A 14,938-nucleotide genomic window follows, 5' to 3' on the forward strand; every position below is an offset into this window, starting at 1 on the left:
GTCTCAGTCTCACAGAAGCCTCCCAATCCTCTGGCTCTTACGATCCTTCTGACCCCTCTTCCACAATGTTCTCTGAGCCTTAGGTGTGGGAGTAATTTATAGACTGGAACTCTAAGACTCTGTGTTTCTATTGGTTGTGGTTTCTGTCGTGGGCCTGTGTGACAAGAAGTTTCCTTGATGAAGGGTGAGGACTACATTTATCTGTGGGTATAGGGCCAGTATTTACGACGTAGTTAGGGATTATGCTGGTTTAGGAGAGTGGAGGTTTTAGGGTCTCAAAGATCCATGCCCTCACTAACCCTGGTTAAGCCCTCATCTTTGAAAAAGATGCCCACAGTTTCCTGTTGTGATGCTGAGCCACCGTTCCTTGTGGATGGGCGGACTGAGAGGAGGAGTGGCCCATCTGACCACATGGAGACCTCCTGACCTCAGCTGCACAGCTGTTGCCGCACAGGCTGCAGAAGGGTCTTTCAAGTTGCAGTCCTCCGACTCTTCCCTTCCTCGAGGCTATCAACAGATTGCTTGAAAACATTACTCTGTTCTTGTCCCTTTGCCTGTTAAACAAAGTCTTATTTAGTAACTTAGGTTGGCCTCTAAGCCGTGGCGATGCTCCTGCCTCAGCCCAGGTTCAGGAATCATAGATGTGAGCCCCTATATTTGTTTGCATTTTTTACATCCACTCTGGGGTGGATTTCCTACTAAATTGTAAATAATCCCCTCTCCCTTGACTCACAAAAGTAACACCATCGGCAATATCTGAAATGCTCTACGTCAGAGGCACAGGGACACTGGATGCCTGCTGCTGCTGGCACCAGCTGCCACCTCAGAGTTAGAGTGTTAGATTAGAGTGGAGATTGCGAAACACTTTCCTACTCTTGGTGAGATAAAATAACCATTTCCTTGAGGAGTGTTGCCTCTTGTTTTGCCATATAGATTGGTGGCGGTGGTTGTTAGCTTAGCCGTGTCCTATTCTGCAACCCTGGCTGGTCTGGAACTCATTGTGTAACTAACCCATGTCTGCCTCAGATTTGTGTGCTCTCTGCCTCTTGAGTGCTGAGATTACAGGTGTGAACTACCGTGCCCGAGTCTTTTAAAAACATGCTCTCTCTGGCTCCCCCCCCCCCCTGCAGTCTCTTCAGATGGAGGTGCGGAGTCTTCGGCCTTAGTGGATGATAATGGTAGTGAGGAAGACTTCAGCTATGAGGAGCTCTGCCAGGCCAACCCTCGGTACCTGCAGCCAGGAGGGGAACAGCTGGCCATCAATGAGGTACTCGATCCCACATGTGCCAGATCCTTGGTTCTCAGGGCTGTGGCTGTCTAGTTAGTACTTACCTAGCATTTCCTGAAGCCTGCGACTCTGCTGGCTGCTTTTCAACACTGAGTTTCCGTCATCGTCCAGGACCGTGACTGTAACTGAGCTTTGCAGGTTTCTGACAGTTGTAGCCATATAAGCACTTAGCTAAGCAGGTACTGGTCTTCTCCACATCTTGACACTCTGGAGTGGTGCACGTGGGGCATGACCTCACCAGGGTGTCACTTAACCACTGTGAAGCCCTCACATCTAGTGTGGTGGCTCAGAAGACATTTGTAAAGCGACGATTCCAAATACTAAGTCTGATAGGTGACTGTCCCTACTCCAGACACCTGACTTTTCCACGGCATGAAAGCTAGATGCCGGTGTAGGTTTGGATCATTTTCGGATTGTGGTGTGGAATGACCGTTCTGTTTTCCTTTCCTTACAGTAAGTGCTCAGTGACTTAGGTGACATGAGGCATCTCATCATGTGATGCACTTCAGATGCGCTCTTCGGCCCATCCTGGGTGCCACTAGAAAAGGCTGAGTCAGGGCATTGCACAGTGACTAGGTGTAGGAATGCATGCTGGGATGGTTTATGATGACTTAGCATGATATGACTCCATTGTGAGCCAAGAGGCACCTGCACAACCCAGACTAGCCTTGAACTTGTGAGCCCCTGCCTCAAACTCCTCCCACATGGCAGGATGACAGGTGTGTGTTACCACATCCAGCATGTATGCACACCTTTTAAAAGATGACCCGAGTGGCCCTTTAAGAGTAGGTTACAGTCACCTACCTAATACTGTTTCCCACCATTGATTTCAGACAACCAGTTTATCTCAGTAGCACAGATTTTTGCAGACAGTGAACGAGCCTATGGCTCCTTTCCCTCTGCCCACTTTGCTGGATGCTAAGCATGCTCTCCTGTCTCCATCGCAGCTCATCAGCGATGGCAGCGTGGTCTGTGCGGAAGCACTGTGGGACCATGTAACTATGGACGACCAGGAACTGGGCTTCAAGGCTGGTGATGTCATCCAAGTTCTGGAAGCTTCTAACAAGGACTGGTGGTGGGGCAGGAATGAAGACAAAGAGGCCTGGTTCCCTGCAAGCTTTGTTAGGGTAAGTGTGGCCCTCTGAGCTGTCCAGGGGATGTTCATGGGCAGGGGATTGCAGTAGAGTTTCAGCAGATCTCAGTTTCACCCAGGTCCAGTTCTTCTGTCATTGTGTTTAATACACATAAGCCAGGCCTGTAGGAAATAAGGCTAGTTGGAGTAGAAATCTTTTTGTTTTTTTTTTTCTTAAAGATTTTTTTTGTATATGAGTACACTGTAGCTAGCTGTCTTCAAACACAGCAGAAAAGGGCATCAGATCTCATTACAGATGGTTGTGAGCCACCATGTGGTTGCTGGGATTTGAACTCAGGACCTCTAGAAGAGCAGTCAGTGCTCTTAACCGCTGAGCCAGCCCTCCAGCCCCCAAAATCTTAATAATCATAATAGAAGGCAATAAGCTACTTGGCATTGCTTCTGCCCATGAACACGTATCGAGGGCGTTGTGGTTTTATAACTCGGCACAGAGAGCGAGGGCAGGGAAGTCTCTGCCTTGGTCCTGCTACCACTTCCTCTCCCCTAAGCTCCCTGCCTCCTGTGTGTGGCCTGCAGCTTCGAGTCAATCAGGAGGAGCTGCCTGAGAGCTGCAGCAGCTCCCATGGGGAAGAGCAGGATGAGGACACCAGTAAAGCCCGCCACAAGCACCCGGAGAGCCAGCAGCAGATGCGGACCAACGTCATCCAGGAGATCATGAACACCGAGCGAGTGTATATCAAGCACCTGAAGGACATCTGCGAGGTCAGTGCCAGTCAGGGGCTGCCACCGCCTCCGACCCAGTGCGTCTATCTCATCGGATTCTCCGGCAAGATGCTGGGTGGTTGCTGCACAGGGGAAAATATGGTCCTACCTGGCGATGTTGCCGTGGTCCTTTCAGTGATCGTCGGTAGTCTCTTTACAGTGGGGAGTCGGGGAAAGACAGTGTGTGACGGTGTAACAGTTGCTGGGATTATGGACGCTGGCTACCACGCCCAGCTTGTTATTCAGTAATCTCATCTGGTTTTGGAGAACCGAACATTAGTAGAAGGGGGCTGAAAGGCTGCTTCCTCCCAAGCTGGTTGTCATTTTGTGGATCATGTGAGCTGCATAGCTCTGGGGGCTGATGGCAGCACTGCTCATTCAGCTGTGAGCACCCAGTGCTAGCGACAGGCTTGCGTCAGGCGAGCCTGTTCCAGCATGGGTGAACATGGCCTGCTGCTGCTCATCTCTCTGCTCCACAAGCGTGTGGTCTTTAGAGTCAGTTTCTGGCTGAGCATTGAGGAGCACGGACCGTGGACTGCCCCGTTGGTTACCCGGCTCAGCTCAGCTCTTCTCGGCATTATCACCGGGGAACACATCCTCTTAGTTGCTTGTTGCAGATGAGGGAACGGAGACCTTGACATTTAGAGGATGGGTTGGAAGACAGTGTGTCCCCTAAGCTTAGAATCTGCATTGTCAAAGTGTGTGAATCTTAAAATTCATACAGGGGTAGAGTGGTTTAGGGGCTTGCTGCATATGCATGAGGATGTAAGTTTGGATTCCTAGCATCCACATAAAAGCTGGGCGTGGCAGCATATGTCTCTAACCCCAGCACTGGGAGGCAGAGATGGACAGATCCCATGGCCTCTCTGGTCAACCAGTCTATCCAAAACTGTGAGTCCCAGTTGGTAAGACATTCTCTCTCTCTCTCTCTCTCTCTCTCTCTCTCTCTCTCTCTCTCTCTCTCTCTCACACACACACACACACACACACACACACACACTGGGAAACAGTATTAGGTAGGTGTAAAGGTGATTAAGATTAAAATCACGCCAGGCAGTGGTGGCGCACGCCTTTAATCTCAGTTCTTGGGAGGCAGAGGCAGGCGGATTTCTGAGTTTGAGGCCAGCCTGGTCTACAGAGTGAGTTCCAGGACAGCCAGGGCTACACAGAGAAACCCTGTCTCAAAAAACCAAAAAAAAAAAAAAAAAAAGATTAAAATCATGTGTACCTGAATGGACACTCTTGTACCACACATACATGTTCACATGTTCCACTGCACATAAGAAGGCAGTGGTTTATCTTTTATTCAGTGGTCAGTTCTGTTTCAGCATACAATGCTAAGAGGTAACTGTACGTGCATGTGTGGCCTTTCCTTCCTATCACTAACTCCCAAGCCAGAGCACAGCTCTGAGAGTGTGCCTAGGGAAGTAGTCATTACGTAGGCCTCTTAGTAGGCACAGGTCTCAGATCAAGGATGTACAGACCCCTGGTATATAACGAAAGCAGGTATGATGGAGCCCGTGGCATGGATGATCTTGGGTCTTTGCCGTGATTTAACAAACCAAAGCCACACTGACTCGGGTTATCAGATTTGATAGCAAGCCTTCACACACTAACCTCCTTCATCTCCCTGGCCAGGAAAGTCAGAATCTAGAAAGTGTGCCAATACGGAGCCAGACATACACATATCTCTAAGCCTGGCAGTGGGTAGGTAGAGATTGGTGGATCCTTGGGGCTGGGCTCTTTGACCAGCCAGCCTCATCTGCTTGGAGAGTTCCAGACCAGTAAGGACTCTGTTTCAAACAAAAAGGACACTACCTGAGGAAGGACACCCAAGGTTGGCTTCTGACTCTCATACAACTATGAACACACATGCACCACACCCCAACACAAACACATGCACACACAATACACGTGGTGGCGTTTGTAAACTCTTCTGTTTGAAACTCACTTCTGGAAACTTGGAGGCTGGCCACATGAAACTCTTCACTTCCATCTTGTTTTGAAAAAATACTTTTTGGTGAATTATAGTTGTAAATGTGTGACTGTCTCATCAGCCCCACAGAGATGAAAATAATTCTCTCTAATTAAAATTCACCCCACCTTGGGAATGGTGCCACACACCTGTCATCTCAGCACACGGTTGTCTACATCAGGAGGATTGCAAGTTTGAGACCAGCCTGAGCTACATAGTGTGAAACCCTATCCTAAAATTAAACTAAAATTCAGCCCGAGGCTGTGGTGGTGGGCCAAAACACAAGCAGAAACAACAAACTGTTCCACTGTCTCTAAACAAATAAAACCGTTTGCTCTTGTCCTTTGCAGGGCTATATCCGACAGTGTCGTAAGCACACGGGAATGTTCACCGTTGCGCAGCTAGCCACTATTTTCGGAAACATTGAAGACATTTACAAATTCCAAAGAAAGTTTCTGAAAGACCTTGAGAAACAGTACAACAAAGAGGAACCTCACTTGAGTGAAATAGGATCCTGCTTTCTTGAGCACGTATGTCACTGTTCTTCCGTTCTTCCGTTAATCACATCCTGTCAGACAATAGCGTAGAAAGATGTCTCCGCCAAAGACATTCCAGGGGGTGCTGCCTTGCCTCATGCACTGCCATTAGCTAGATAGGAGTTTTCTTCCCATGAGAGTGGAGGATCCGAGGTCGCATGCTCGTGGGTAGATGGCAGCATGACCTCAGCGTTTCTCTGCTGGTGACGTGATTACTGGGACTTATGACGAGATTGACTATAACCGACAAGAGAAGATTTTAGTGATCTTATTGCTGTGCTTAGACAATAGTTCTAGTAGTGCTAACAATGGCAGCAGTATCCCCTCACTTCCTGGGTGCTGGACCTGGTGGTTTTCTTGAGGCAGGAGACTGGAGCTGGAGGAGTGGATGGACCTTAAAGTGCTGAGCATGGTGGTTCCTTAGAAACACAGGCAGAATGGGTCCCTAGCTGTCCTGGCATCTTCGAGACACTGAAGACCTGTGCGACTGAAGTAGCTTGGTCCTGTGGGAAGCAGTTAGGGAGAGGCTTTCAAAGTGAGCAAAAGTGGGACAAGAGCAGACAGGTGGGTGGCCTCAGACACAGAAGAGTCTTAACTGCTGTCATCGCCGTGGTCAGCCCTGTCGGATGATGGCCCGGGGACAAGGACAAGGAGGAGACCTGTTAAAAAGGGTATTTTCAAAGGAAGTCTGGCAAGGCTAGTTGTACCAACAAAGAGGAGAGCAGTGGTCTGTATGTAGTACTTGTGCATAGAGTTAGCAGGTAGGCTGGGAAATCGCATGCTAGGGAAAGGGGGACTTGTTGGGATGCCCGCTGCATTTACGGTCAGTCAAGCATGCAAAGTGGGATGGGGGAAACAGGAAGGAAGGGCCATTGTGAGCATGTTGCCCAACAACTGAAGCTGGAGGAAAGACGGTAGCCTTGGATGTAGACTAGCACCCAGTGACAGGGCTTTTAAAGCGATGTCTGCCCAGTCCTGAGGGAAGAATGGGTGGGCAGAGGAAAGAGTGTAGCTCCAAGTCCAGGAGAGCAGACAGCATGAGAAGGGCAGGGCAGCTGCGTGGCTGCCCCTCAGGATAAAACTCTGAGAGAAGGGACATGGAGAAGTTAGGAGAAGTGGTAACACGTGGAAACTAGCCCCAAGGGTTGTGAGTTAGGCAGTGTGTACCTCCAAGGCAGAGTTTATCAGCGGGAGGACGGGGCTGAGGCCATTGAGCCGAGCCTCAGAGCATTGCTTTGCCCCTCTGCTGTACCAGCTGCAGGCTCAGGAGCTGACTGAGCACAGTGGTAGAATACCCTCTACCCACCCATAAACAGAGCCCCGTTATCCACTACCCCCAGACCACAAATGATCTCCCTCCCCACCAGCCACGAAAGCCGCTGTCAAGCTTGGATTGCCCTTGGGGTCTTGGCCTGTCCCCCTCTTCTCCAGGGGTGTCCCTACGGACGGACGGCTCAGAGCCATTGACTGATGAGGTTGTCTTCCCCCTTCCAGCAAGAGGGCTTCGCCATCTACTCTGAGTACTGCAACAACCACCCGGGCGCCTGTGTGGAGCTGTCCAACCTCATGAAACACAGCAAGTACCGGCACTTCTTCGAGGCCTGCCGCCTGCTCCAGCAGATGATCGACATCGCCCTGGACGGCTTCCTCCTCACGCCTGTGCAGAAGATCTGCAAATACCCGCTGCAGCTGGCTGAGCTGCTCAAGTACACCACACAGGAGCACGGGTAAGTAAGCTGGGGGCCGCCCAGGGACTGTGGAGCCAAGCCCCAGCCAGCCTGGTGCTCCTGGAACGGCAGGGACAGGTGGTGGTGGTGCTGGTGGTGGTGCTGGTGGTGATGGTAATGTGGCAGCATTGCTACACTGCCTCTGAGCTTCAGGGAAGTTTTCAAGTGTTTATCAGTTTAACAGAGTATGTGAAGATAATCCATGACTTCCAGACATAGAAAAACAAAAGAATTCTTTTGTTTGTTTGGTTTGGTTTTTTCCAGACAGGGTTTCTCTGTGTAGCCCTGGCTGTCCTGGAACTCACTCTGTAGACCAGGCTGGCTTTGAACTCAGAGATCCTACTGCCTCTGCCTCCCAAGTGCTGGAATTAAAGGCGTGAGCTATCACAGCTGGCTTCTTTCTTTTCTCCTTTCCTTTTTCTTTTTCTTTTATATTTATTTTTTATATGTAAGTTACACTGTAGCTATCTTCAGACACTCCAGAAGATGGCGTCAGATCTTGTTAAGGATGGTTGTGAGCCACCATGTGGTTGCTAGGATTTGAACTCAGGACCTTTGGAAGAGTAGTTGATGCTCTTAACTGCCGAGCCATCTCTCCAGCCCCCTCTTTTTCTTTCTCTCTTTCTTTTTTCTTTTCTTTTTCTCTTTCTCTTCCTTTCCTTTCCTTTTCTTTTCTTTCCTTCTTTCCTTCCTGTTTTCCTTCCTTTTATCCTTTCTTTCTTTTGTAAAACAGAAAAAAATTCTAGAAAAAAAAAGACAACAACAAAACCCCTTTGATTCTGCCCTTCTTTGGGGACTTTTAGCAAAAAAAAAGCATTGTCCCTTTCCTTTGCTTGGGGCATCCACTTCTGGGGCAGTTGAAGGTCTTGTTTATTTTGCCTCCTGCTCTGCCTCGGAGAATAGGCCTGGGAAGACTTGCTTTGTGGACAAAGCTGCAGACTTCCCAGGACTGGAGCACCCCTGTGTTTGGCTCACTGCCTCTGCTCTCAAGGCTGTTGAGGCTCCAACTCAGTCCACCAGGGTCCCTGCTGTGTCATCACGTGAGCTAAGTGCTCCAGCCTGTTGACTGAATGGCTGGTCTACACATCCCCAGATTACTTCCACTGAACAAAACCCGAGCGTAACATTTTCTTACACAGGCCACTCGTGGTCTTAGCCTCTGTGTAAATCTCGATTTTGATTTCAGGGTTTTCCATACTTGACAGTTTTAGAGGCATGGGCTGGGCTCTGCTGGAAGACCTTCAGACTGTATTGCTCATGGTCTTTTATGCCCCTCCCTAAACAAGTAAAAGATGAGACTTGATGTGGATAATTACTTTCGAAAGGGCTAGTGGTTTTTAAGCAGCTTTATATAGCAGAAGTGGTTGTGTTGAAATCAAAGCAGAGATCAAGAACAGATCTCGGTACTAATGAGAATAATTCACAGTTGCTATGACTAACACTTGGTTTCTGTGACATTTACTTTCATTCATGGTGATTTCTGGGAAATGAATGGCAACATTCTTATTCCAAAAGAATTGTGAATCGCGTTCCCCTCGGCTCACTTAACCTGTGTAGACTGTGGTCTATTCACGGGAACAATGGCTCTTACTCAGTGCCTCGTCTAGACCATTAGCATACAAACCGGGGACTGAGCTCGTTATTTTGTCAGCCCTCATGTGTGAACTTCATGTCTTACAATTAAAGTGAACTTTCCGGTTTTTTTTGCAGCGATTACAACAATATAAAGGCAGCCTATGAAGCCATGAAGAACGTGGCCTGCTTGATCAATGAACGCAAGCGCAAGCTGGAGAGCATCGACAAGATCGCCCGCTGGCAGGTGTCCATCGTAGGCTGGGAGGTGAGAGGCACTCACACATGCGCAGTGAGGCTTGCCGCTCCTGCTCTTGCACCCAGCAACAGCATACGTTAGCCTCCTGTGATTGGCACTGTATGTTCTGGCTTTCATGGAGTATCGCCTTGTGCATTCGGAGGGATTTTGATGAGTCTGAAAGACAACTAACTACCTTAATGATATACAATGTCTACCAAAAAATTAAGTCAGAGTAGGAGGCGAGGTAGCTCAGAGGGTAAAAGTGCCAAACCTAAGGATGTGAGTTTACTCCCCAGGCCCCACATGGTAAAAAGAGAGAACTTGACCATGAAAGCTATCCTCCAGCCTCCACACGAGCAGTGTGACCCACGCATGCCCGTACACATTTATGCACACACATTAAATAACTAAAAGTAACTTTTAAAAGAAACAAGGTCACTAATACAGTGCTTAGTGTCTGGTCCTCTGACAAGGAGAGCCAGCTCCCACACAGTCATAGAACACAGTCATAGGAGCATGGGGGACTCGAGTCATGGTGACATATTAGGATCCCAAATGATCCAAGCAAATTATCTTTTGTCTGTAAGTTGAGGAGGAAAATATTACTTCTTAGGCTACTTGATCATTATGTAATAGTACAGATAATCCTATCTGATAGTGATGAGCCAATGGATATACTTACCCTTATGTGCATACACACACACACACACACACACACACACACACACACACAGAGAATATGTAGCACCCTAACTTATTCACTGTTAGTTACATTTATGAATTCAGTGAATCCTTTCAGTGCTCTTTAGAAGTAGGCACCACCCCCCGGACAGGGAGAAGGCCCTAAAAGGTGTAAGAACCTCCTCCAGGTCCAGGAGTTTAGACGGGTCACCTCTGCACTGTGGTCACCTGCACTGCACTAGCAGCTCAGAACAAGCTGGTACCTTTCAGGTGGTTGCTGAACCAGATAAGGGTCACTGCATCTACCAACTGGTCAGAACTGGCTTTCACAGGCAGAAGTCACTGGGTGAGAAGGCGGAAATAGGGCTGAAGTTACTGAGAACAGGGTGAGCTAAAGAGAAATGCTTTTTCCCCCCTGAGCATCCCTCCGACATTGCTGTCTGATCCCTTGTTGTTGTTTTTTTTAAGTGAAGAATCTGGGGCACAAAATTGCTGTAGGGAAGGAAATAGAAGAAATATTTTGAAGCCAAGCACTTCTGCCTGCAAAACATTCTGTGTATTATTGGGATTAAAGGAAAATGAAAATTTTATAAATGGAGGCCAGCTTCATACCAGCTTGGTTAGGGTGATGTCAACGTCCATCCACCCTAGGTATTATAAAGGGGTGCTTGCTTTCTGACCGTAGAGTCTGACATTTAGGGACCATCTCATCAGAATTTACTAAGTTCTTGCTGGCAGCCTGGCGTTTTGTTTGCAGGACCCTAAGCTACCTATACCAGCAAGTAGATAAATGCCTGACTCGGGAGCCATAATAGAAATGCTATGTCCCTGTGTGGCAAAACCTCTGAGTCTCCCTTATTGTCATGAAGTCAAGTCTTTATCAGCTCCCACTCCAGAAAATGTCGGCATTCCATTGTTTGTTTGTTTTTTAAAGATTTATTTATTTTATGTATATGAGTGCACTGTAGCTGTCTTCAGACACACCAGAAGAGGGCATCAGATCCCATTACAGATGGTTGTGAGCCACCATGTGGTTGCTGGGAATTGAACTCAGGACCTCTGGAAGAGCAGTCAGTGTTCTTAACCTCCTCTGGGCTATTTCTCCAGCCCCATTGTTTGTTTATTTATATTTTATGTGCTCTGGTGTTTGAGGATGTCAGATTCCCTGGAACTGGAGTTGAAGATGGTTGTGAGCTGCCGTGTGGTTGCTGGGAATTGAACTCAGGACCTCTGGAAGAATAACCAGTGCTCTTAACCCCTGAGCCATCTCTCTAGTCCCCAGCATGCTATTATTTTAACATGAGTTTTTAGATCAGGGAGACACTTTAAGCAGGTCACTAGATGTCCTTCTCCGACCTCCACACATATCACCCTGCCAGAAACAAATGTACCCACGCACATATGCACCCTACATAAATCCGTAGAGCTAGGAAATGAAGAGTAGAAAATACATGACAAGGAACCTGTGAAGTCAAGATCTGAGCAGCCTTGGAGGCCCTACCTAGATGTGTGGAGGGCAGCAATGCCTGGTCTTAGGAAACTGGGTGGAATATTCTAAAAGGCTGCATCAAAGTCCCCTTCTGTATCCCTGTTGTTGGAAACAATCTGGTTTGGAACACTCACCGGGTACTTGCATTCCCTTAGGGCCTGGACATTCTAGACCGAAGCTCCGAGTTGATTCATTCCGGAGAGCTGACCAAAATCACCAGGCAGGGCAAGAGCCAGCAGCGCATCTTCTTCCTTTTCGACCACCAGCTGGTGTCCTGCAAGAAGGACCTGCTGCGCAGGGACATGCTATACTACAAGGGCCGCATGGACATGGACGAGGTGGAGCTTGTGGACGTGGAGGATGGGCGGGACAAAGACTGGAGCCTCAGCCTGCGGAATGCCTTCAAGCTGGTCAGCAAAGCCACGGACGAGGTCCATCTGTTCTGTGCCAGAAAGCAAGAAGACAAGGCCAGGTGGCTGCAGGCCTATGCGGACGAGAGGCGGCGGGTGCAGGAGGACCAGCAGATGGGTGAGTCCCCTCAGCCCCCTCCTCCACTGGCCTTCTCTTCCCAGATACTCCCTCAAGGGCTGAATCTGTAGATGGCACTGCGGGCATGTGCTCTGTGTAATATTAGCAGAGGTGGCCCATACAGCCCAAGAATGTGCTTTCTGCCCTCGTCTCTGTCTTGGATCTACTCTACTTTGGCTAACTCTGCCGTCCTGCCTTTATGCAGTGACATACTCAATGACTGCCTGACTGGCAAGGGTCTCCTTCCCACCCCATACCCAGACACAGAGACTGGTGTGTGGCTCCAGAGAAAGCATGAAGACCTGACCTCACTGGTACTCCGCAACGGGAGCCCATGAAGCAAAGGACACGCACAAGAGGAAGAACAGAGCTGAGAGTTGAGGACTCCTCTGTGATTGTCATGAACCCTCAGGGGAAGAAGTGCAAACATTCTAACTCGGGTGCTTCTAGCCACACCAGACGGTGCAGAGTGACTCATTTAACTGGGAATTGGTGACCCCATCACTTCACGTTTCAGTAATTACCTGCACGCTTCTAGAAGGATTTCGTGACACGCCTTATTGCAACAGGGTCTGATGGTCAACAACCAATGCATGGCGACTGCGGGGGGGGGGGGGGGAAGGGGTGTCCAGATTTCCTTGGGTCTAAAGGGCAGCTACCCAGAGTGGCAGATCCCATCTGTGAGGCTGGCCATTGTGTGCTGTCACACTAGTCTCTGCTCTGGTAGTTTCTGAAGAAATTCTTACTTTTAATGGCAAGATAGCCCGGTGGAGTGCAACACAGGACCCCAGGACACTTTCTACAGCCAACTGCAGAATCTAAGGCCACATCTTAAGCTGGTGGCTTGGAACAGGAGACATAGGCACCACCCTTAAACCCCCTGGGCTCTGTAGCAGTGAGTGATACTTGACCAGACACATGGTCCTTGAGATCTGGGCAACTCAAGTGTTTCTCACCCATGTGACCCCTGTGCACCCCTGGTCTCTGGGCACTGCAGCTCACATCTAGAAGTGCATGTTCACATTCCCAATCTGTGTGGGTGGCTCCGGAGCAGATGAGGCACTCTTTCAGCTTGGTGTGGTCCTAGGGACTGACTACATAATGGTAGCACACACACACACGCACATGCCCTCACCCAACCAGTAGAAATATCTGATGATTCCCTTTATTTCTTCACTTATGTATTTATTTATTTATTTATTTTTAAATATATAAGATGCATTTATTTTATGTATCAGACACACCAGAAGAGGGCATCAGATCCCATTACAAATGGTTGTGAGCCATCATGTGGTTGCTGGAATTTGAACTCAGGACCTTTGGCAGAACAGTCAGTGCTCTTAACCACTGAGCCATCTCTCCAGCCCCACTTATGTATTTATTTATGCTGCATATGAGTATGCGTGTTCTTGGTAGGGTGATAGGTGTGGAGGTCAGAGAAAGACGTCTAGTGGCCTACCTGTTCTCTCACCCTCTGCCTTTTCCACTTGTAAAGGGTCTCACTGAACCCAGAGCTAGGCTGGGAGCCAGCAAGCCCCAGCCGTCCTCCTGTCTCAATCCCGCACAGCATTTGGGGTTGCAGGTACACACATGAGCACACCAGCCTGTTATGTGAGCGCTGGGGATTTTAACTCAGGACTTCACACTTGTAGCGCGCGCACACCTTCCCACTCCTGCGAGGCCATCTTCCTAGCCTAGAGTTGCCAGACAGTTGTATTGGTTTCCCTTTTATCGGCACTGTTGCAAAACACTCTACGTTCCCCTCACTGTCTGGTCAGTTCAGACCCAGTTCCTCCTGTGCTTTCCCGATTATGGCAACCACAGAGCCCGTACCATGTGCCAGAGTGAGCTCGTGCTTCTCGTGTTCAGTAGGGTCCTTGTACAGGTAGACCATCTCTAGTCCCAAGATCAAAATCTCTGACCATCAATGAGGAAAACTTCACACCTGGCATCAGTCAAAATGCAGATGCCCCAAAAGTGTATAGTTTGGAATCACGTTCAGGCTGTGTATAAATAAGATAAAGTATCTATGAAACATAACTGAATCCTGTGTTGAGACTTTGGTCTCATCCCCCAAGACACCTTATGTGCTGTGTATGTGAAAATATTAGGAAATCTAAAGAGTGGCATGTGCTGGCCCCACACATTTCAGATAAGGGGAACTTAGCCTGTGTTTTGGTTTGTCACCCCAACTTCCGCTGGCCTTTTTTTTAATTGCACAATCTTGTGAGAAGGAAGGTGCCGGGTGGCATTCACCAGTGCAAGCGCTCACAGTTTCTGTGCCCACGCTCCGGAGCCACCCACACAGATTGGGAATGTGAACATGCACTTCTAGATGTGAGCTGCAGTGCCCAGAGACCAGGGGTGCACAGGGGTCACATGGGTGAGAAACGCCTGAGTTGCCCAGATCTCAAGGACCATGTGTCTGGTCAAGTATCACTCACTGCTACAGAGCCCAAGGGGGTTTAAGGGTGGTGCCTATGTCTCCTGTTCCAAGCCACCAGCTTAAGATGTGGCCTTAGATTCTGCAGTTGGCTGTAGAAAGTGTCCTGGGGTCCTGTGTTGCACTCCACCGGGCTATCTTGCCATTAAAAGTAAGAATTTCTTCAGAAACTACCAGAGCAGAGACTAGTGTGACAGCACACAATGGCCAGCCTCACAGATGGGATCTGCCACTCTGGGTAGCTGCCCTTTAGACCCAAGGAAATCTGGACACCCCTTCCCCCCCCCCCCCCCCCGCAGTCGCCATGCATTGGTTGTTGACCATCAGACCCTGTTGCAATAAGGCGTGTCACGAAATCCTTCTAGAAGCGTGCAGGTAATTACTGAAACGTGAAGTGATGGGGTCACCAATTCCCAGTTAAATGAGTCACTCTGCACTGTCTGGTGTGGCTAGAAGCACCCGAGTTAGAATGTTTGCACTTCTTCCCCTGAGGGTTCATGACAATCACAGAGGAGTCCTCAACTCTCAGCTCTGTTCTTCCTCTTGTGCGTGTCCTTTGCTTCATGGGCTCCCGTTGCGGAGTACCAGTGAGGTCAGGTCTTC

At 49.0% G+C, this 14,938-nt stretch overlaps 1 protein-coding gene across 12 annotated transcripts in view; it reads left to right on the top strand.

Moving 5' to 3' along the window:
• The window catches only part of Spata13 (spermatogenesis associated 13), a 128,913-nt gene that overhangs the window by 108,274 nt on the left and 5,701 nt on the right, over positions 1 to 14,938 (top strand). For all 12 annotated transcript variants that reach the window (XM_021182580.2, XM_085828709.1, XM_029469026.2 and 9 more), the window contains 7 exons: positions 1,131 to 1,267; positions 2,236 to 2,415; positions 2,958 to 3,143; positions 5,469 to 5,648; positions 7,149 to 7,381; positions 9,092 to 9,221; positions 11,520 to 11,892. In XM_021182580.2, the coding sequence (XP_021038239.1) occupies positions 1,131 to 1,267; positions 2,236 to 2,415; positions 2,958 to 3,143; positions 5,469 to 5,648; positions 7,149 to 7,381; positions 9,092 to 9,221; positions 11,520 to 11,892 (1,419 nt within the window). The remainder of the gene's footprint in view (positions 1 to 1,130; positions 1,268 to 2,235; positions 2,416 to 2,957; positions 3,144 to 5,468; positions 5,649 to 7,148; positions 7,382 to 9,091; positions 9,222 to 11,519; positions 11,893 to 14,938) is intronic.

The sequence above is a fragment of the Mus caroli genome, unplaced genomic scaffold (genome assembly GCF_978045245.1).
Source record: "Mus caroli unplaced genomic scaffold, Mus_caroli_1 scaffold_12, whole genome shotgun sequence".
Taxonomy (NCBI): domain Eukaryota; kingdom Metazoa; phylum Chordata; class Mammalia; order Rodentia; family Muridae; genus Mus; species Mus caroli.